Source organism: Bombina bombina, chromosome 4 (genome assembly GCF_027579735.1).
Source record: "Bombina bombina isolate aBomBom1 chromosome 4, aBomBom1.pri, whole genome shotgun sequence".
Taxonomy (NCBI): domain Eukaryota; kingdom Metazoa; phylum Chordata; class Amphibia; order Anura; family Bombinatoridae; genus Bombina; species Bombina bombina.
The window spans coordinates 967,442,180-967,466,902 of NC_069502.1; the positions used below are offsets into that span (position 1 = coordinate 967,442,180).

A 24,723-nucleotide genomic window follows, 5' to 3' on the forward strand; every position below is an offset into this window, starting at 1 on the left:
GAAAAAACACAGTAACCTGACTTCCTTCCACTCGGTATGTTCAGCAGGCTCCATTGTTGTAGGGTGTGATAGATAAATACCCACAGCGACTTGTTCTTTTTTTCACAGCACTATTATCATCTGGAAGACGTTGCAGGGAAGGAAGGCTGCCTTTGATAAAATGGACCTGTAGGGGCCTCTTAGCTTCACGAAGCACGCATGGAAAAGCTAGTGCAGTCCGATTGCCCTGAGAGCCCTCTGTACTTCCTCTGACTGCCCAACACGTCTGTTCAGGCAAGTTGCTTGTTTGGCTCACGGTAGAGGCGGTAGATTCGGTGTCATCTGTCGGGAGTTGAGGTTTCTCTTTACCATTTCCTCTCGAGTTGGAATGTGAGTCACCACATTTCTCTTTTTCCAGCTCAGGGACTATAGCTGTGCTACAATCCAGCAGAGGTAGTTTGGCTGTGATCCTGTGGCGCAATAAGAGTAAGGACATGTCATGTTCCAACTCTTCAAGGTGTTCGGCAATCGCCCGTGTTATGGAAGTTTCCCATCTATCAACCACCTCCATATTAGCGGTGTCCTGTAGTGCGACCATAAGAAGTTGCAGCTTATGTCCAGTAAATAGGCGCGTGTTCAAAGTTATTACAGTGTTCTGGGAATTCTCACTGTATGTAACCTAAAGCAAGACAGCTCATACGGCTGTTATTCCTGATATATCAGGATTCAGGGAGGGTAAATGAGGAGTCAGGTTTATTGCTAGGCCTCCGCTGCGCACCTCACTTATTCCGGTCTGCCTGGCTGGAATTCAAAGTTAGAAAACATATGTGTCCATTCTCTGTATATTAAACTATAATATCCTTGTAGTTTAGAGCTTGAGTCAGATACTTGTGAAGCATTAGGCAACGGTTCCCTCAGCTCCAGAATTCAGCCTCAGTGAAAAGCAGCCATCTTGGTCGGTGTTCGGACCCGCCCCCCCCTCATTTGTGTTTTTAAGTGTGTATGTTTTACATTTTTTAATCATCTTAATAAAGGTTATATTTTAAACAGCGTATCTCTGTCACAATCTCATTGCTCTATACTTAATATAGCCTATAAGGAATGTGATAGTTTTCTCTACCCAGTACACAGCACTGCCACCACAAAATGTAGAACTCTCGTACAAAAATCTAATAGTACAATAAGAAATGTAGGTTACTGGGGAATTCCTGACTATACCACTAGTAGTGCCATTAGTGCTTTTCATATGATTAGCTAGTTTTTAGTTAGATCTAGCATAATTACACAGATATTAGGTATTCAGGCTAATAGACATTTTAGATCAGGTTATATCAAGTGTTTATTGTGTTAGAGCTAACACACAAAAGCTGGTATTATCATACTGTGAAGCCTCCATGTATTCATTCATGAGCTCTTCAGTATGACCATTGTACTGCCAATGTTTGCCTATAGAGATTATGTGGCTTTGTGCTGGATTGCATGCACATGCTAGCAATGGGTGTAGCTGACACCTGAACTCATTAATTAGTAGGAGTGTCCACAAACTTTTGTGTATATATAGTGTATATTTAAATACAAGCACCATTTTCTGACCTTAAAAAAGGTTTGAGGTTGGCTCCTCCATTTTTTTATAGTTTGTAAATTTCAAATGAATCTGCTGATCCTTCAGGGCGTTTGAGTGCATATGTGTTAGCTACATATTAGCAGTATTGTATATAGTCAATTATTGGGACCTCTGTCCTGTCATTTCTCACAAAATATCACCTATGATGTTGATTTCAAACTCCACAGTCACCTGCAGAGTAATACCTTGAGTACGCTTCTATAATGCAGAGCGATGCCCACAAACGTGATTGCCCCATACAATTAACTACTCCCACTGACCACCAAACCCTTTTCCAAACATCCCTTACTATACACATCAGCCTCTCTATCCCAAATTCAATTCTCTCAATGTTTTGGGGACTGTTCAGTGAATTAAAGGGACACTAAACCTAATTTTTTTCCTTCATGATTCAGATAGAGCATGCAATTTTAAGCAACTATCTAATATACTCATATTATCAATTTGTTTTGTTCACTTGCTATCTTTATTTGAAAAAACAAGAATGTAAGCTAAGGAGCCATCCCATTTGGGTTCAGCACCTGGGTTGCTCTTGCTGATTGGTTGCTAAATGTAGCCACCTATCAGCAAACACTATCCAGGGTCCTGTACCAAAAATGGGCTGGCTCCTTAACTTAGATTCCTGCTTTTTCAAATAAAGATATCAAGATAACAAAGAAAAATTGATAATAGGAGTAAATTAAAAGTTGCTTAAAATTGCATGCTCTATCTGAATCATTAAAGAAAAAAAATTGGGTCAAAATGGTGTTTTTTTTTTTAATTAAATGTGAGACCATGCAGAAAATTTAACAGGTAGCATTTAGGAATTTTAATTTGGATTTGAGCTGTCCTGTTGTAATATGTTTCCTTTTGTTGATTTTACTGCTGAGTCTCAAACAATTTCAGGCAGCTCGACTAACCACACTCATAAACTTGGGAATGGTATTCTGCTTATATATTTGTATTACTTTTGAAAGATGTTAGGTTAGGTGGTGTTTATTTTCACGTTTTCCTGCTTCTAAATAAAAAGCGTTCAGCTAATGGCATAGATTTAATCTGGTGTCTGCACATCTCTTTTAGGTAACTACTTCTTCTAAACAAGGATTTTGCAAGATTGTACCAGTGTTTATGATTTACTCTTTTCTATTTATTATTGCATAAATCATACAGACTCCTAAGGTTATAGATGTATTTTATTTCTCATAAGATGTGAATTTCATGCACACATAATTATTAGGATCATAGGGGTTGATATTGAGTACTTCTTTGGTACTTATTGAAGTTACTATTTTCATTGGCTGTATTTTAAAACTAGTTTTAAATGCAGGCACATCTTATGAACAAAGCAAAAATTCAGTTTTAGTTCTATTTCATTGCTTTACTAGACCGGTTCATATTTTTATTCTACCACACGGTGGCGCCATCATACTGCACAATTAAATTAGTATACAAAAATCACAAAAACTACAAAAACTGAAGATTTGACTGACTCTAAAGGAAACAATGATTCCAATTCCATAATAAAGTAGGGTTCTTCTCTATAATAATTAATGTAAGATTACATTCATAGGGAAAATAATTTTTATTATTTTATTATTGAACAACAACCATGTTCTCAATGAACCCAAGAAACTCATTAATATCAAAGCTGAATAGTTTTGGAAGTAGTTTTTAGTTTGTTTTTAGTTATAGCTATTTTAGGGGGATATCTGTGTGTGCAGGTCACTATTACTGTGCATAATTATTAGGCAACTTAACAAAAAACAAATATATACCCATTTCAATTATTTATTTTTACCAGTGAAACCAATATAACATTTCAACATTCACAAATATACATTTCTGACATTCAAAAACAAAACAAAAACAAATCAGTGACCAATATAGCCACCTTTCTTTGCAAGGACACTCAAAAGCCTGCCATCCATGGATTCTGTCAGTGTTTTGATCTGTTCACCATCAACATTGCGTGCAGCAGCAACCACAGCCTGCCAGACACTGTTCAGAGAGGTGTACTGTTTTCCCTCCTTGTAAATCTCACATTTGATGATGGACCACAGGTTCTCAATGGGGTTCAGATCAGGTGAACAAGGAGGCCATGTCATTAGATTTTCTTCTTTTATACCCTTTCTTGCCAGCCACGATGTGGAGTACTTGGACGCGTGTGATGGAGCATTGTCCTGCATGAAAATCATGTTTTTCTTGAAGGATGCAGACTTCTTCCTGTACCACTGCTTGAAGAAGGTGTCTTCCAGAAACTGGCAGTAGGACTGGGAGTTGAGCTTGACTCCATCCTCAACCCGAAAAGGCCCCACAAGCTCATCTTTGATGATACCAGCCCAAACCAGTACTCCACCTCCACCTTGCTGGTGTCTGAGTCGGACTGGAGCTCTCTGCCCTTTACCAATCCAGCCACGGGCCCATCCATCTGGCCCATCAAGACTCACTCTCATTTCATCAGTCCATAAAACCTTAGAAAAATCAGTCTTGTGATATTTCTTGGCCCAGTCTTGACGTTTCAGCTTGTGTGTCTTGTTCAGTGGTGGTCGTCTTTCAGCCTTTCTTACCTTGGCCATGTCTCTAAGTATTGCACACCTTGTGCTTTTGGGCACTCCAGTGATGTTGCAGCTCTGAAATATGGCCAAACTGGTGGCAAGTGGCATCTTGGCAGCTGCACGCTTGACTTTTCTCAGTTCATGGGCAGTTATTTTGCGCCTTGGTTTTTCCACACGCTTCTTGCGACCCTGTTGACTATTTTGAATGAAACGCTTGATTGTTCGATGATCACGCTTCAGAAGCTTTGCAATTTTAAGAATGCTGCTTCCCTCTGCAAGATATCTCACTATTTTTGACTTTTCTAAACCTGTCAAGTCCTTCTTTTGACAAATTTTGCCAAAGGAAAGGAATTTGCCTAATAATTATGCACACCTGATATAGGGTGTTGATGTCATTAGACCACACCCCTTCTCATTACAGAGATGCACATCACCTAATATGCTTAATTGGTAGTAGGCTTTCGAGCCTATACAGCTTGGAGTAAGACAACATGCATAAAGAGGATGATGCAGTCAAGATACTCATTTGCCTAATAATTCTGCACTCCCTGTACTGTCATTTTATTAATATACCATACTGTAAACTCATATTTATTATGGTCATTTATCATCTTGCTTCTATCTTATTTATTTTGTAGCTTAAGATAAGGCTTTAAAAACTTGTTTAGGGTCCACAAGTGCAGGAGTATTATTTTAAGTGCCCTGTATATTTCATGGACATTTTGCAAAAGTTATATATATATATTTATTGTGTATAAATTTAATTTAACAGCTCCCCAGCTGTCAATCATATTGATGGTGTTTGGAAGTTCGCCGCCTCTGGCCTCTTCCCCTTCATTGTAAATGTACCATTTTCCAAATTAAAACTATGGACTGCCCAAAACCCACCCAAACTCTATCCACAACCAACCCATGGCATGCATAACCCTGCGGGAGGGACAGTGGGGTATAGCTCCCAAACAGTGACAGTCCAGCAATGTGTGGGCGGTTGAGAGCTCTGCAGTTAGCCATTATGTTGTACTTTTGCATTTTATATTAGTTAAGTGCTGTGCACTTTAATTGATATTTCTGTTACCTTGTTTATGGAACTATAGCTAAAACAAAAATCACTCAAGACTGCATGTGAAGTTACATAATTTGGCGGCACATTACAAATAAATTAAAATCATAATAATAATGCTTTTACCTTTGTATTAACCCCTAAACCGCCGCACTCCCGCCTCGCAAACACTAGTTAAATTTTATTAACCCCTAATCTGCCCCCCCCCCAACGTCGCCGACACCTATCTACAATTATTAACCCCTAATCTGCCGCCCCAACGTCGCCGCTACTATATTAAATGTATTAACCCCTAAACCTAACACCTCCCTAACTTAAATTTATTTTTAATAAATCTAAATAAAATTACTATAATTAAATAAATTATTCCTATTTAAAAATAAATACTTACCTATAAAATAAACCATAAGATAGCTACAATATAACTAATAATTACATTGTAGCTATTTTAGGATTTATATTTATTTTACAGGCAAATTTGTATTTATTTTAACTAGGTACAATAGCTATTAAATAGTTAATAACTATTTAATAACTACCTAGTTAAAATAATTACAAAGTTACCTGTAAAATAAATCCTAACCTAAGTTATAAATACACCTAACACTACACTATCAATAAATTAATTAAATAAATTAACTACAATTATCTAAAATAAAATACAATTAAATAAACTAAACTATAGTACAAAAACAAACAAACAAACACTAAATTACAAAAAACAAAAAAAATATTACAATAAGTTTAATCTAATTACACCTAATCTAATCCCCCTAATAAAATAAAAAAGCCCCCCAAAATAATAAAATTCCCTATCCTAAACTAAATTACAAATAGCCCTTAAAAGGGCCTTTTGCGGGGCATTGCCCCAAAGTAATCAGCTCTTTTACCAGCCCTTAAAAGGGCTTTTTGCGGGGCATTGCCCCAAAGTAATCAGCTCTTTTACCTGTAAAAAAAAGAAATACAATACCCCCCTCAACATTACAACCCACACACCCCTACTCTAAAACCCACCCGATCCCCCCTTAAATAAACCTAACACTACCCCATTGAAGATCACCCTACCTTGAGCCGTCTTCACCCAGCCGGGCCGAACTCTTCATCCGATCCGGGCACAAGTGGTCTTCCAGCCGGGCAGAAGTCTTCCGATTGGTTGATTTAATCAGCCAATCGGATTCAAGTTCAATCAGATTGGCTGATTGGATCAGCCAATAGAATTGACCTCACATTATATTGGCTGATCCAATCTTCAATCCGATTGGCTGATAATATCAGCCAATCAGATTTTTTCCTACCTTAATTCCGATTGGCTGATAGAATCCTATCAGCCAATCAGAATTTGAGGGACACCATCTTGGATGACGTCATTTAAAGGACCAGCCATTTGTCGGGTAGTCGTCGGCCGAGAAGGATGTTCCGCGCCGGAGGTCTTCAAGATGGAGCCGCTCATCGCTGGAAGGATGAAGATAGAAGATGCCGCTTGGATGAAGACTTCTGCTGGATGGAGGACCTCTTCTGCCCCGATCGGATGAAGACTTCTGCCCGGCTGGAGGACGACTTGTGCCCGGATCGGATGAAGAGTTCGACCTGGCTGGGTGAAGACGGCTCAAGGTAGGGTGATCTTCAATGGGGTAGTGTTAGGTTTATTTAATGGGGGATCGGGTGGGTTTTAGAGTAGGGGTGTGTGGGTGGTGGGTTGTAATGTTGGAGGGGTATTGTATTTCTTTTTTTACAGGTAAAAGAGCGGATTACTTTGGGGCAATGCCCCGCAAAAGGCCCTTTTAAGGGCTATTTGTAATTTAGTTTAGGATAGGGAATTTTATTATTTTGGGTTTTTTTTTATTTTATTAGGGGGATTAGATTTGGTGTAATTAGATTAAACTTTTTGTAATTTTTTTTTATTTTTTGTAATTTAGTGTTTTTTTTTGTACTATAGTTTAGTTTATTTAATTGTATTTTATTTTAGATAATTGTAGTTAATTTATTTAATTAATTTATTGATAGTGTAGTGTTAGGTGTATTTGTAACTTTGGTTAGGATTTATTTTACAGGTAATTTTGTAATTATTTTAACTAGGTAGTTATTAAATAGTTATTAACTATTTAATAGCTATTGTACCTAGTTAAAATAAATACAAAGTTGCCTGTAAAATAAATATAAATCCTAAAATAGCTACAATGTAATTATTAGTTATAATGTAGCTATCTTATGGTATATTTAAAAGGTAAGTATTTATTTTTAAATAGGAATAATTTATTTTATTTAATTATAGTAATTTTATTTAGATTTATTAAAAATAGATTTAAGTTAGGGGGGTGTTAGGGTTAGACTTAGGGTTAGGGGTTAATACATTTAATATAGTAGCGGCGACATTGGGGGTGGCAGATTAGGGGTTAATAATTATAGGTAGGTGGCGGCGACGTTGGGGGGGCAGATTAGGGGTTACTAAAATGTAACTAGTGTTTGCGAGGCGGGAGTGCGCCGGTTTAGGGGTAAATACATTTATTATAGTGGCGGTGATGTCCGGTCGGCAGATTAGGGGTTAATAATTGTAGTTAGGTGGTGGCGACGTTGGGGGCGGCAGATTAGGGGTTAATAAATATAATGTAGGTGTCGGCGATGTTAGGGGCAGCAGATTAGGGGTTCATAGGTATAATGTAGGTGGCGGCGATGTCTAGTCGGCAGATTAGGGGTTAAATAATTTTATTATAGTGTTTGCGATGTGGGGGGGCCTCGGTTTAGGGGTTCATAGGTAGTTTATGGGTGTTAGTGTACTTTTTAGCACTGTAGTTAAGAGCTTTATGTTCCGGCGTTAGCCCATAAAACTCTTAACTACTGACTTTTATATGCGGTAGGAGTCTTGGAGGTAGAGGCTGTACCGCTCACTTCTTCCAAGACTTGTAATACCAGCGTTAGGAAAATCCCATTAAAAGTATAGGATACGCAATTGACGTAAGGGGATTTGCGGTATGGAAAAGTCGCGGAATAAAAGTGAGCGGTACATCTGTACCTGCCAGACTCGTAATACCAGCTGGCGTTAAAAAGCAGCGTTGGGACCCCTTAACGCTGCTTTTTAAAGCTAACGCCGAACTCGTAATCTAGCCGATAGTCTTTTATTGTGCATTTGTGTATTATACAATTATTCTATATTTATTGGTCCTTTTAAGTTTTAACGTTAAATATATTTAGGTCGAAGCCTGGAGGTCTTACAGATAATGCTTCTCCAAACCTAAGAAAAGTCTTTATTACCCATGCTTTCATATAGATCACTTGTATGAACCACAAATCAAGACTCAGATGATGTAATGAAAACAAAATGTAAAATTACTGAAATGCTTTTCTTCTTATATGAAGTAACATCAAATTAAATTCTTCTCACATACACCTCTTCTTATCAGTCTCAGTAACTCACCCCCCCAACTACGTTTTAGACTTTATGAACTAAAGCCAACAGAAAGAAAAAAGAGGATGTGTCTAAATATCTCTGGAACGAGAGGGCTTCCAAAATTTCTGGGAAATTGTTACCTATACTATGGGCATATACATGTACCAACCAATGAAACAAATTGTCAAATCAATTAAAAAAATGTTATGTTTTTTTTTAGTGGTCTTTTATCTGACTGTATAATTAATCTATCTCTAAATTATATATAGATATTCTGTATACATACACATATATACAGGCTGCTAATATACTTTGTAAAAAGATTTATATATATTTTGTAAAATTTTACAAAATGCTGAAACTTAAAGGGACACAAAACCCACATTTTTTCTTTCATGATTCAGATAGAGTATGCAATTTTAAACAACTTTCTAATTTACTTCTATTGCCTAATTTGCTTCTATCTCTTGATATTCTTTGCTGAAAAGCATATCTAGATAGGCTCAGTAGCTGTTGATTGGGTGCTGCACATAGATCCCTCGTGTGATTGGCTTACACATGTGCATTACTATTTCTTCAACAAAGTATATCTAAAGAATGAAGCAAATTAGATAATAGAAGTAAATTGGAATGTTGTTTAAAATTGTATTCTCTACCTGAAGCATGAAAGAAAAAAAATTGGGTTTAGTGTCCCTTTAAAGAGATGCAGAACACCATTTAATAAAATATAAAAAATGTAACAGCTGATGCCTTAATTTATAATATTCACTAAAACTGACATCTTTATCTCATTTTTCTTATTAGAAATACTGCATGAATTTCAAACGAATGCTTGCTATGTTTGCAATGAGTTGTAAGTCCTGTCTCTTTTGTTTAGATGGCAAGTTTGGAGCCTACATGCAAGTGCACATACAGAACGATGGCCCAGTGACTATAGAATTGGAACCACCAGCTTCTAGCACTGACCCAAAGCATGTAAGTCAGTCTTTGTTTTAAAAGAATACGTATTTATATTTTGTGTTATTACAGTCTTCTGTGCAGTGATTCTGCCAGTATCAAATGCAACTACTCAGGTTTGTGAAGTTAGCAAAAAGACAAACAGCAGGATTTGTTAAAGAATGCACGAGTTCATAACAATTGGTAGTGTAATTTGACCAGACTGCACATCAGACAAGCTGCCATTCACTGAATTTAATAAACACGAGATCTTTTTTTTTGTATTTGTATAGAAGCAAACATTGCTGTATCAGTAGTATATTTATTTTACCATATTGGTGTTGTCTAGCTAGTTTATAGTTCAATTTTTTTTTCATTTTACACTAAAAGGGACATAATGTTGCAATTATAAAATGCTTTAATACGATAGGGGATTGGTTTTCAAGCCTGTCTTCATGACTCCCTAACAGGCCACATTATGAGGATATCTGAACTGGAGCACAGGTGAAATTATCAGATGATTAGTAAACATGGTTATTTTACCTGCTCTCTTCCAATTTAATCCTGAAAACCTGGCCTGTTGGGGAGGCTTGAAAACCAGTGCAATAGGGCATTTTCCTATTGCACTATTGTATATTACTAAAAAGTATGCACTCTGAGCCCAGACTAGTGGGCAGTTATTGAGGTACAAGTTTTTTTTTAAAATATAACTTTTATTCACTTGTAAACTTAAAATAAGGGTAACACACAATTAAAATCGACACAGACACTCCCTGGTGTGATATAGAACTATATATATCACGTTGGGGAATTAATATTATATCAACGCCTCTCTGTAAATTTGTATATAATTCCCCAAGCTTACTTATACTAGCATATACTTTAGTATATTATGAATTATTGTTATGATGAACAATTTGCTTGTCACCGTAATATATTTTCTTCTCGGTGTTCAAATATACAGTTAGATTCGCTCTAGTCTGTGTTTGAATACAGCTTGTTCTGCACTGAGTTTAGGTCTATACTTACCATGCCCACACTGGTATTGTGTGGATACGTGTTATAATTTAGTATTATAGGTACTCGTCTGTTTATATTATATAGCAGTATAAATGGCTACTAAGTAACCTAGAGCAACCATAATTGTCTTTATAATTAGATGTGTTATATTATTTAATCTACACACAGTACTGAATAGTGAAATTGCTGTTGCTATGTACTATTCAAATGTTTGTAACAGTAACTAGCATAGTTCTTACTTATAACATTCCTATATATTAATTCACTAGTATATTATTTGAATTCCTCTGTGGATTATGCTTTAATCTTTATATACTCATTTAAGAGACAGACAAGTGATAAAGTATTTAAACATGACTATAGCCAAAATTGAGGCTGCTAGTCTTCCTGTGTGCTCAGCAATATATATCAGCTGACAACCGTATTTATAAGGGCAAAGTCTATTATCCACATGTTTGATTTTGAATTTGCCATAAAAATATATCATAAAATGGGAAGCTATAAGTAACCTCTCTGTGTGCTGAATGCGGCTTTCACTTATATAGAGTAGAATCAAATATCCTCTACGTTACTCGACCCAAATTACTATTATATTGTTATTGTATCAAGCAATTCAATGTGAATCAAATGTATCTATTCAAGACACTAGGTCACTCTGTAGCATATAGAAAAAGATCTGTTAGTTAGTTATGGAGATGTCTGTAATACTCTGTGACTCAGGCTAAGTCTGGCACAACCCAGACATTACAACATATTAACTGTGAAGAGCGAAAGTTATAATTCGAGCTATGTCACACTGGGTAGGTGTCTGGCATTTAAAAATAGGAGCGCCCAAACGCTCACGATAGTTCCCTAACTAGTTTCGCCCATCCGGGCTTTGACAAAGCCCGGATGGGCGAAACTAGTTAGGGGACTATTGTGAGCGTTTGTGCTTGGGGTTGAAGAAAATGATACCGTCGTTGCTCCCTATCTACAGTGTGGGACACTACTAGCGTGTTGGGGTTGAGAAACATTTCGAATGGATAAGTGACTTTATACACGAGCACTATTTGCATATACAGGGAGTGCAGAATTATTAGGCAAATGAGTATTTTGACCACATCATCCTCTTTATGCATGTTGTCTTACTCCAAGCTGTATAGGCTCAAAAGCCTACTACCAATTAAGCATATTAGGTGATGTGCATCTCTGTAATGAGAAGGGGTGTGGTCTAATGACATCAACACCCTATATCAGGTGTGCATAATTATTAGGCAACTTCCTTTCCTTTGGCAAAATGGGTCAAAAGAAGGACTTGACAGGCTCAGAAAAGTCAAAAATAGTGAGATATGCAGCACTCTTAAAATTGCAAAGCTTCTGAAGCGTGATCATCGAACAATCAAGCGTTTCATTCAAAATAGTCAACAGGGTCGCAAGAAGCGTGTGGAAAAACCAAGGCGCAAAATAACTGCCCATGAACTGAGAAAAGTCAAGCGTGCAGCTGCCAAGATGCCACTTGCCACCAGTTTGGCCATATTTCAGAGCTGCAACATCACTGGAGTGCCCAAAAGCACAAGGTGTGCAATACTCAAAGACATGGCCAAGGTAAGAAAGGCTGAAAGACGACCACCACTGAACAAGACACACAAGCTGAAACGTCAAGACTGGGCCAAGAAATATCTCAAGACTGATTTTTCTAAGGTTTTATGGACTGATGAAATGAGAGTGAGTCTTGATGGGCCAGATGGATGGGCCCGTGGCTGGATTGGTAAAGGGCAGAGAGCTCCAGTCCGACTCAGACGCCAGCAAGGTGGAGGTGGAGTACTGGTTTGGGCTGGTATCATCAAAGATGAGCTTGTGGGGCCTTTTCGGGTTGAGGATGGAGTCAAGCTCAACTCCCAGTCCTACTGCCAGTTTCTGGAAGACACCTTCTTCAAGCAGTGGTACAGGAAGAAGTCTGCATCCTTCAAGAAAAACATGATTTTCATGCAGGACAATGCTCCATCACACGCGTCCAAGTACTCCACAGCGTGGCTGGCAAGGAAGGGTATAAAAGAAGAAAATCTAATGAAATGGCCTCCTTGTTCACCTGATCTGAACCCCATTGAGAACCTGTGGTCCATCATCAAATGTGAGATTTACAAGGAGGGAAAACAGTACACCTCTCTGAACAGTGTCTGGGAGGCTGTGGTTGCTGCTGCACGCAATGTTGATGGTGAACAGATCAAAACACTGACAGAATCCATGGATGGCAGGCTTTTGAGTGTCCTTGCAAAGAAAGGTGGCTATATTGGTCACTGATTTGTTTTTGTTTTGTTTTTGAATGTCAGAAATGTATATTTGTGAATGTTGAGATGTTATATTGGTTTCACTGGTAAAAATAAATAATTGAAATGGGTATATATTTGTTTTTTGTTAAGTTGCCTAATAATTATGCACAGTAATAGTCACCTGCACACACAGATATCCCCCTAAAATAGCTATAACTACAAACAAACTAAAAACTACTTCCAAAACTATTCAGCTTTGATATTAATGAGTTTTTTGGGTTCATTGAGAACATGGTTGTTGTTCAATAATAAAATTAATCCTCAAAAATACAACTTGCCTAATAATTCTGCACTCCCTGTATGTTATATTTCTCCAACATTGGTGTGTCCGGTCCACGGCGTCATCCTTACTTGTGGGATATCTCTTCCCCAACAGGAAATGGCAAAGAGTCCCAGCAAAGCTGGCCATATAGTCCCTCCTAGGCTCCGCCCACCCCAGTCATTCTCTTTGCCGTTGCACAGGCAACATCTCCACGGAGATGGTTAAGAGTTTTTTGGTGTTTAAATGTAGTTTTTATTCTTCTATCAAGTGTTTGTTATTTTAAAATAGTGCTGGTATGTACTATTTACTCTGAAACAGAAAAGGATGAAGATTTCTGTTTGTGAGAGGAAGATGATTTTAGCAGACAGTAACTAAAATCGATTTCTGTTTCCACATAGGACTGTTGAGATGAAGTAACTTCAGTTGGGGGAAACAGTTAGCAGACTTTTCTGCTTAAGGTATGACTAGCCATATTTCTAACAAGACCATGTAATGCTGGAAGGCTGTCATTTCCCCTCATGGGGACCGGTAAGCCATTTTCTTAGTCAAACAAACAGAATAAAGGGCTTAATATGGGCTAAAAAACTGGTAGACATTTTTTATGGGCTAAATCGATTGCTTTATTTGGGCATTTTATTCATATTTATGCTGTCAATTTGCATTTATAAACTTGGGGAACGTTTATTAAACGGCAGGCACTATGTTAGACACCTTTTCCAGTCAGGGGGCCTTCCTAGTTGTAGACTGAGCCTCATTTTCGCGCCATTACTGCGCAGTTGTTTTTTGAGAGCAGGGCATGCAGATGCATGTGTGAGGATCTGAAATTTGCTGGAAAAGCTTCTAGAAGGCGTCAATTGGTATCGTATTCCCCTTTGGGCTTGGTTGGGTCTCAGCAAAGGCTATAGCTGGGACTGTATAGGGGTTAAATTTGTAAACGGCTCCGGTTCCGTTATTTTAAGGGTTAAAGCTCTGAAATTTGGTGTGCAATACTCTTAATGCTTTAAGACACTGTGGTGAAATTTTGGTAATTTTTGAACAATTCCTTCATACTTTTTCACATATTCAGTAATAAAGTGTTTTCTGTTTAAAATTTAAAGAGACAGTAACGGTTTTGTTTTAAAACGTTTTTTGTGCTTTGTTGATAAGTTTAAGCCTGTTTAACATGTCTGTGCCTTCGGATAAGCTATGTTCTATATGTATGAAAGCCAATGTGTCTCCCCATTTAAATTTATGTGATAATTGTGCCATAGCGTCCAAACAAAGTAAGGACATTACTGCCACAGATAATGAAATTGCCCAAGATGATTCCTCAGATGAGGGGAGTAAACATGATACTACATCATCTCCTACTGTGTCTACACCAGTTTTGCCCACACAGGAGGCGCCTAGTACATCTAGTGCGCCAATGCTTATTACCATGCAACAATTAACGGCTGTAATGGATAACTCCATAGCAAATATTTTATCCAAAATGCCTACTTATCAGAGAAAGCGCGATTGCTCTGTTTTAAACACTGAAGAGCAGGAGGGCGCTGATGATAATTGTTCTGTCATACCCTCACACCAATCTGAAGGGGCCATGAGGGAGGTTTTGTCAGATGGGGAAATTTCAGATTCAGGAAAAATTTCTCAACAAGCTGAACCTGATGTTGTGACATTTAAATTTAAATTAGAACATCTCCGCGCACTGCTTAAGGAGGTGTTATCTACTCTGGATGATTGTGACAACTTGGTCATTCCAGAGAAATTATGCAAGATGGACAAGTTCCTAGAGGTTCCGGTGCACCCCAACGCTTTTCCTATACCCAAGCGGGTGGCGGACATAGTAAATAAGGAGTGAGAAAAGCCCGGCATACCTTTTGTTCCCCCCCCTATATTTAAGAAATTATTTCCTATGGTCGACCCCAGAAAGGACTTATGGCAGACAGTCCCTAAGGTCGAGGGGGCAGTTTCTACTCTAAATAAACGCACTACTATTCCTATCGAAGATAGTTGTGCTTTCAAAGATCCTATGGATAAAAAATTGGAGGGTTTGCTTAAAAAGATTTTTGTACAGCAAGGTTACCTTCTACAACCCATTTTGTGCATTGTTCCTGTCACTACAGCAGCGTGGTTCTGGTTCGAGGAACTAGAAAACTCGCTTAGTAGAGAGACTCCATATGAGGAGGTTATGGACAGAGTTCACGCACTTAAGTTGGCTAACTCTTTTATTTTAGATGCCGCTTTGCAATTAGCTAGATTAGCGGCGAAAAATTCAGGGTTTGCTATCGTGGCGCGCAGAGCGCTTTGGCTAAAGTCTTGGTCAGCGGATGTGTCATCCAAGACAAAATTGCTTAACATCCCTTTCAAAGGTAAAACTCTATTTGGACCAGAATTGAAAGAGATTATTTCAGACATCACTGGGGGAAAGGGCCACGCCCTTCCACAAGATAGGCCTTTCAAGGCCAAAAATAAGTCTAATTTTCGTTCCTTTCGCAATTTCAGGAACAGACCGGCCTCTAATTCTGCATCCTCTAAGCAAGAGGGTAATGCCTCACAACCCAAACCAGCCTGGAAACCGATGCAAGGCTGGAACAAGGGTAAGCAGGCCAAGAAGCCTGCCGCTGCTAACAAAACAGCATGAAGGAGTAGCCCCCGATCCGGGACCGGATCTAGTGGGGGGCAGACTCTCTCTCTTTTCTCAGGCTTGGGCAAGAGATGTTCAGGATCCCTGGGCGCTAGAAATAGTTTCTCAGGGTTATCTCCTGGAATTCAGGGAACTACCCCCAAGGGGAAGGTTCCACATGTCTCACTTATCCTCAAACCAAATAAAGAGACAGGCGTTCTTACATTGTGTAGAAGACCTGTTAAAGATGGGAGTGATACACCCAGTTCCAATAAAGGAACAAGGAATGGGATTTTATTCCAATCTGTTCGTAGTTCCCAAAAAAGAGGGAACTTTCAGACCAATTTTGGATTTGAAGATCCTAAACAAATTTCTCAGGGTACCATCGTTCAAGATGGAAACCATTCGAACGATTCTACCCACTATCCAGGAAAGTCAATTTATGACTACCGTGGATCTAAAGGATGCGTACCTACATATTCCTATCCACAAAGAACATCATCAGTTCCTAAGGTTCGCTTTTCTGGACAAGCATTACCAATTTGTGGCCCTCCCATTCGGGTTAGCCACTGCTCCAAGGATTTTCACAAAGGTACTAGGGTCCCTTCTAGCGGTTCTAAGACCGAGGGGCATTGCAGTAGTACCTTACTTGGACGACATTCTAATACAAGCGTCGTCCCTGTCAAAAGCAAAGGCTCATACAGACATCGTTCTGGCCTTTCTCAGATCACACGGATGGAAGGTGAACATAGAAAAAAGTTCTCTGTCTCCGTCGACAAGAGTTCCCTTCTTGGGAACAATAATAGATTCCTTAGAAATGAGGATTTTTCTGACAGAGGTCAGAAAGTCAAAACTTCTAAGCACTTGTCAAGTTCTTCATTCTGTTCCTCGTCCTTCCATAGCGCAGTGCATGGAAGTAGTAGGGTTGATGGTTGCAGCAATGGACATAGTTCCTTTTGCACAAATTCATCTAAGACCATTACAACTGTGCATGCTCAAACAGTGGAATTGGGACTATACAGACTTGTCTCCAATGATTCAAGTAGATCAGAAGACCAGAGATTCACTCCGTTGGTGGCTGACCCTGGACCATCTGTCCCAGGGAATGAGCTTCCGCAGACCAGAGTGGGTCATTGTCACGACCGACGCCAGTCTAGTGGGCTGGGGCGCGGTCTGGGAATCCCTGAAAGCTCAGGGTCTATGGTTTCGGGAAGAGTCTCTTCTCCCGATAAACATTCTGGAACTGAGAGCGATATTCAATGCTCTCAGGGCTTGGCCTCAACTAGCAAAGGCCAGATTCATAAGGTTCCAATCAGACAACATGACGACCGTTGCGTATATCAATCATCAGGGGGGAACAAGGAGTTCCCTGGCGATGAAAGAAGTGACCAAAATAATTCAATGGGCGGAGGATCACTCCTGCCACCTATCTGCGATCCACATTCCAGGTGTGGAAAACTGGGAAGCGGATTATTTGAGTCGTCAGACATTCCATCCGGGAGAGTGGGAACTCCACCCGGAGATCTTTGCCCAGTTGACGCAACTATGGGGCATTCCAGATATGGATCTGATGGCGTCTCGTCAGAACTTCAAGGTTCCTTGCTACGGGTCCAGATCCAGGGATCCCAAGGCGACTCTAGTCGATGCACTAGTAGCGCCTTGGACCTTCAACCTAGCTTATGTGTTTCCACCGTTTCCTCTCATTCCCAGGCTGGTAGCCAGGTTCAAACAGGAGAGGGCCTTCTTGTTCAGGGTCCATTCGAACATCCAAATCTGGTCTCCCTCCAGCTGACGGCTTGGAGATTGAACACTTGATTCTATCAAAGCGTGGGTTTTCAGATTCTGTGATGGATACTCTGGTTCAGGCCAGAAAACCGGTAACTAGAAAGATTTACCATAAAATATGGAAAAGATATATCTGTTGGTGTGAATCCAAAGGATTCCCATGGAATAAGATAAAAATTCCTAAGATTCTCTCCTTTCTACAAGAAGGTTTGGAGAAAGGATTATCTGCAAGTTCTCTAAAGGGACAGATCTCTGCTTTATCTGTCTTACTACACAAAAGACTGGCAGCTGTGCCAGATGTTCAAGCATTTGTTCAGGCTCTGGTTAGGATCAAGCCTGTTTACAGGGCTGTGGCTTCCACATGGGCCTTCAAGAACGAGGCTTCTGTTGACCAGATATGTAAGGCAGCGACTTGGTCTTCACTGCACACTTTTGCCAAATTTTACAAATTTGATACTTTTGCTTCTTCTGAGGCTATTTTTGGGAGAAAGGTTTTGCAAGCTGTGGTGCCTTCCGTTTAGGTAACCTGATTTGCTCCCTCCCTTCATCCGTGTCCTAAAGCTTTGGTATTGGTTCCCACAAGTAAGGATGACGCCGTGGACCGGACACACCAATGTTGGAGAAAACAGAATTTATGCTTACCTGATAAATTACTTTCTCCAACGGTGTGTCCGGTCCACTGCCCGCCCTGGTTTTTTAATCAGGTCTGATGAATTATTTTCTCTAACTACAGTCATCACGGTACCATATGGTTTCTCCTATATATATTTCCTCCTGTCCGTCGGTCGAATGACTGGGGTGGGCGGAGCCTAGGAGGGACTATATGGCCAGCTTTGCTGGGACTCTTTGCCATTTCCTGTTGGGGAAGAGATATCCCACAAGTAAGGATGACGCCGTGGACCGGACACACCGTTGGAGAAAGTAATTTATCAGGTAAGCATAAATTCTGTTATTTGATGGTATTCAGATTGATCTTTGCATGTGTGTTTAGCAAAGAAGAATATAATTATTAATTCACCTATTGAGTGATATAGGAGATAGTTTTGATATACTTATCTTACCACATTTGTATGTTTATTTAATAGTAGCATACTTACCACTAGCAGGCGCATCCAATTTTAATTATTTTATATTTTGTTACACTGTATTCAAACACAGACTAGAGCGAATCTAACTGTATATTTGAACACCGAGAAGAAAATATATTACGGTGACAAGCAAATTGTTCATCATAACAATAATTCATAATATACTAAAGTATATGCCAGTATAAGTAAGCTTGGGGAATTATATACAAATTTACAGTGAGGCGTTGATATAATATTAATTCCCCAACGTGATATATATATAGTTCTATATCACACCAGGGAGTGTCTGTGTCGATTTTAATTGTGTGTTACCCTTATTTTAAGTTTACAAAAGAATAAAAGTTATATTTAAAAAAACCTTGTACCTCAATAACTGCCCACTAGTCTGGGCTCAGAGTGCTTTATGTGCATACTTTTTAGTAGATATTCGCAAGTCTTTATCAACATTCTACTTTGTGTTCAATTTATATTTTATGCACTAGCAACATTCCCTTTGGTTAATACAGGTGATAAGTTGATATACTACATAATATTTCACTATAAAGAATAAAGGGAAAAGCCCTTGTAGTGCCATTGTTCTTGTGTTGTAATATAATATTCCAACAAAGGGTTTAAACAAATTGTTAAAGTGATGGTAAACCTTCCAGTTTTTATAATCAGATCCTGAATGTTAGTGATATTTTAACTGATAACTTCTGATGAAGTTGCGCTGTCATTTACTTTTTATTTTAGTCGTGCTATAGGGGTAGAGCACCTGTTGGAGAATAGTTCAAACCGTTAGCTCACAAAAAATATTACTTTTGAAGTGGGTGGCGTGCGGTATAAAATTACAGGGCATCTTCATTAGTGATCAAATAAAGTCCATCTAAAATATCACTAACATTTAGATTATAAAAAGTAAAAAGTATAAAGTTTATCATCACTTTAAAGTCTGCTCTAGAGTAACAATGCAATTCTGCAGATTAGCTTGATGAGGACCAGTTTGCCAAGAAGAAGTGGTATATGTGCTTATCCTCCAATCACTTGCAGTGCTAAGGAGTTGAAGTGCTTTGCTGGTCTGGAGTGTACTTAAAGGGACAGTCTAGTCAAAATTTAACTTTCACGATTCAGATAGGGAATGCAATTTTAAACAACTTTCCTATTCACTTTTATCATCAAATTTGCTTTGTTCTCTTGGTATTCTTTGTTGAAAGCTAAACCTAGGTAGACTCATATGCTAATTTCTAAGACCGTGAAAGCCGCCCCTTATTTTAATGCATTTGACAGTTTTTCACAGCTAGAGGGCGTAAGTTCATGTGTGCCACACAGATAACATTGTGACCACGCCCGTGGATTTACAAGTGAGAGGGCACTGATTGGCTAAATGCATGTCTGTCAAAAGAACTGAAATAAGGGGGCAGTCTGCAAAGGCTTAGATACAAGGTAATCACGCAGGTAAAAAGTATATTTCTTTCATGTAATTAGCAAGAGTCCATGAGCTAGTGACGTATGGGATATACATTCCTACCAGGAGGGGCAAAGTTTCCCAAACCTTAAAATGCCTATAAATATACCCCTCACCACACCCACAAATCAGTTTTACAAACTTTGCCTCCTATGGAGGTGGTGAAATAAGTTTGTGCTAGATTCTACGTTGATATGCGCTCCGCAGCAGGTTGGAGCCCGGTTTTCCTCTCAGCGTGCAGTGAATGTCAGAGGGATGTGAGGAGAGTATTGCCTATTTGAATACAATGATCTCCTTCTACGGGGTCTATTTCATAGGTTCTCTGTTATCGGTCGTAGAGATTCATCTCTTACCTCCCTTTTCAGATCGACGATATACTCTTATATATACCATTACCTCTGCTGATTCTCGTTTCAGTACTGGTTTGGCTATCTGCTATATGTAGATGAGTGTCCTGGGGTAAGTAAGTCTTATTTTCTGTGACACTCTAAGCTATGGTTGGGCACTTTTTTTTATAAAGTTCTAAATATATGTATTCAAACATTTATTTGCCTTGACTCAGGATGTTCAACATTCCTTATTTTCAGACAGTCAGTTTCATATTTGGGATAATGCATTTGAATCAATCATTTTTTCTTACCTTAAAAAATATGACTTTTTCCCTGTGGGCTGTTAGGCTCGGGGGGGCTGAAAATGCTTCATTTTATTGCGTCATTCTTGGCGCAGACTTTTTTGGCGCAAAATTTTTTTCTGTTTCCGGCGTCATACGTGTCGCCGGAAGTTGCGTCATTTTTTGACGTTCTTTTGCGTCAAAAGTGTCGGTGTTCCGGATGTGGCGTCATTTTTGGCGCCAAAAGCATTTAGGCGCCAAATAATGTGGGCGTCTTATTTGGCGCTAAAAAAATATGGGCGTCACTTTTGTCTCCACATTATTTAAGTCTCATTATTTATTGCTTCTGGTTGCTAGAAGCTTGTTCACTGGCATTTTTTTCCCATTCCTGAAACTGTCATTTAAGGAATTTGATCAATTTTGCTTTATATGTTGTTTTTTCTATTACATATCGCAAGATGTTCCACGTTGCAACTGAGTCAGAAGATACTTCAGGAAAATCGCTGCCCGGTGCTGGAGCTACCAAAGCTAAGTGTATCACTTTTGGTATCTGTTCCTTCAGCTGTTGTTTGTATTAAATGTTATGACAAACTTGTTAATGCAGATAAAATTTCCTTTAGTACTGTTACATTACCTGTTGCTGTTCCGTCAACATCTAATACTCAGAGTGTTCCTGATAACATAAGAGATTTTGTTTCTAAATCCATTAAGAAGGCTATGTCTGTTATTTCTCCTTCTAGTATACATAAAAGTCTTTTAAAACTTCTCTTTTTTCAGATGAATTTTTAAATGAACATCATCATTCTGATACTGATAATGGTTCTTCTGGTTCAGAGGTTTCTGTCTCAGAGGTTGATGCTGATAAATCTTTGTATTTGTTCAAGATGGAATTTATTCGTTCTTTATTTAAAGAAGTATTAATTGCATTAGAAATAGAGGATTCTGGTCCTCTTGATACTAAAACTAAACGTTTAAATAAGGTTTTTAAATCTCCTGTAGTTATTCCAGAAGTGTTTCCTGTCCCTGATGCTATTTCTGAAGTAATTTCCAGGGAATGAAATAATTTGGGTAATTCATTTACTCCTTTTAAAACGTTTTAAGCAATTATATCCTGTGCCATCTGACAGATTAGAGTTTGGGACAAAATCCCTTAGGTTAATGGGGCTGTCTCTACTCCTGCTATATTTTTAGCGGATGTTGCTGCAGCTTCAACTTTTTGGTTAGAAGCTTTAGCGCAACAAGTAACAGATCATAATTCTCATAGCATTATTATTCTATAACACGCTAATTATTTTATTTGTGATGCCATCTTTGATATCATTAGAATTGATGTCAGGTATATGTCTCTAACTATTTTAGCTAGAAGAGCTTTATGGCTTAAAACTTGGAATGCTGATATGTCTTCTAAGTCAACTTTGCTATCCCTTTCTTTCCAGGGTAATAAATTATTCGGTTCTCAGTTGGATTCTTTTATCTCAACTGTTACTGGAAGGAAGGGAACTTTTTTACCACAGGATAAAAAATCTGAGGTAAATTTAGGTCTAATAATCGTTTTCGTTCCTTTCATCACAACAAGGAACAAAAGCCTGATCCTTCATCCTCAGGAGCGGTATCAGTTTGGAAACCATCTTCACTTTGGGATATATCCAAGCCTTATAGAAACCCAAAGCCAGCTCCTAAGTCCCCATGAAGGTGCGGCCCTCATTCCAGCTCAGCTGGTATGGGGCAGTTTACGTTCTTTTCAAAGAAATTTGGATCAATTCCGTTCACAATCTCTGGTTTCAGAACATTGTTTCAGAAGGGTACAGAATTGGCTTCAAGTTAAGGCCTCCTGCAAAGAGATTTTTTTCTTTCCCGTGTCCCAGTAAACCCAGCAAGGCTCAAGCATTTCTGAAATGTGTTTCAGATCTAGAGTTGGCTGGAGTAATTATGCCAGTTCCAGTTCTGGAACAGGGGCTGGGGTTTTATTCTATCTCTTCATTGTACCAAAGAAGGTCAATTCCTTCAGACCAGTTCCGGATCTATCAATATTGAATCGTTATGTAAGGATATCAACATTCAAGATAGTAACTGTAAGGACTATCCTGCCTTTTGTTCTGCAAGGGCATTATATGTCTACAATAGATTTACATGATGCATATCTGCATATTCCGATTCATCCAGATCACTTTCAGTTTCTGAGATTCTCTTTTTTATACAAGCGTTACCAGTTTTGTGGCTCTACCGTTTGGCCTAGCATCAGCTCCAAGAATTTTTACAAAGGTTCTCAATGCCCTTCTGTCTGTATTCAGAGAACAGGGTATTGGTATTTCCTTATTTGGACGATATCTTGGTACTTGCTCAGTCTTCACATTTAACAGAATCTCATACGAATCGACTTGTGTTGTTTCTTCAAGATCATGGTTGGAGGATCAATTTACCAAAAAGTTCATTGATTCCTCAGACAAGGGTAATCTTTTTAGGTTTCCAGATAGATTCAGTGTCTATGACTCTGTCTTTGTCAGACAAGAGAAGTCTAACATTGATATCAGCTTGTCAAAACCTTCAGTCACAATCATTCCCTTTGGTAGCCTTATGCATGGAAATTTTAGGTCTTATGACTGCTGCATCGGACGCGATCTCCTTTGCTCATTTTCACATGCGACCTTTTCAGCTCTGTATGCTGAACCAATGGTGCAGGGATTACACAAAGATATCTCAATTAATATCTTTAAAACCGATTGTACGACACTCTCTGACGTGGTGGACAGATCACCATTGTTTAGTTCAGGGGGCTTCTTTTGTTCTTCCGACCTGGACTGTAATTTCAACAGATGCAAGTCTTACAGGTTGGGGAGCTGTGTGGGGGTCTCTGACGGCACAAGGGGTTTTGGGAATCTCAGGAGGTGAGATTACCGATCAATATTTTGGAACTCCGTGCAATTTTCAGAGCTCTTCAGTCTTGGCCTTTTCTGAAGAGAGAGTCGTTCATTTGTTTTCAGACAGACTATGTCACAACTGTGGCATACATCAATCATCAAGGAGGGACTCACAGTCCTCTGGCTATGAAAGAAGTATCTCGAATTCTGGTTTGGGCGGAATCCAGCTCCTGTCTAATCTCTGCGGTTCATTTCCCAGGTATAGACAATTGGGAAGCGGATTATCTCAGTCGTCAAACGTTGTATCCGGGCGAATGGTCTCTTCACCCAGAGGTATTTCTTCAGATTGTTCGAATGTGGGAACTTCCAGAAATAGATCTGATGGTTTCTCATCTAAACAAGAAACTTGCAAGGTATCTGTTCAGATCCCGGGATCCTCAGGCGGAGGCAGTGAATGCATTATCACTTCTTTGGAAGTATCATCCTGCCTATATCTCTCCGCCTCTAGTTCTTCTTCCAAGAGTAATCTCCAAGATTCTGAAGGAATGCTCGTTTGTTCTGCTGGTAGCTCCAGCATGGACGGATTCTTTTTCGGATGGCCTCTTGCCAACCGTGGGCTTCTGTCGCAAGGTCCTTTTTTCCATCAGGATCTCAAATCTTTAAATTTAAGGGTATGGAGATTGAACGCTTGATTCTTGGTCAAAGAGGTTTCTCTGACTCTGTGATTAATACTATGTTACAGGCTCGTAAATCTGTATCTAGAGAGATATATTATAGAGTCTGGAAGACTTATATTTCTTAGTGTCTTCTCATCTTTTTCCTGGCATTCTTTTAGAATTCCGAGAATTTTTTACAGTTTCTTCAGGATGGTTTAGATAAAGGTTTGTCCGCAAGTTCCTTGACAGGACAAATCTCTGCCCTTTCTGTTCTTTTTCACAGAAAGATTGCTAATCTTCCTGATATTCATTGTTTTGTACAAGACTTGGTTCGTATAAAACCTGTCATTCAGTCAATTTCTCCTCCTTGGAGTTTGAATTTGGTTCTGGGGGCTCTTCTAGCTCCTCCTTTTGAACCCATGCATTCATTTGGACATTAAACTTCTTTCTTGGAAAGTTTTGTTTCTTTTGGCCATCTCTTCTGCCAGAAGAGTCTCTGAATTATCTGCTCTTTCTTGTGAGTCTCCTTTTCTGATTTTTCATCAGGATAAGGCGGTGTTGCGAACTT

At 39.0% G+C, this 24,723-nt stretch overlaps 1 protein-coding gene across 2 annotated transcripts in view; it reads left to right on the forward strand.

Moving 5' to 3' along the window:
- The window catches only part of DTD1 (D-aminoacyl-tRNA deacylase 1), a 551,014-nt gene that overhangs the window by 169,419 nt on the left and 356,872 nt on the right, over positions 1-24,723 (forward strand). For both annotated transcript variants that reach the window (XM_053712002.1, XM_053712001.1), the window contains exon 4: positions 9,460-9,557. In XM_053712002.1, the coding sequence (XP_053567977.1) occupies positions 9,460-9,557 (98 nt within the window). The remainder of the gene's footprint in view (positions 1-9,459; positions 9,558-24,723) is intronic.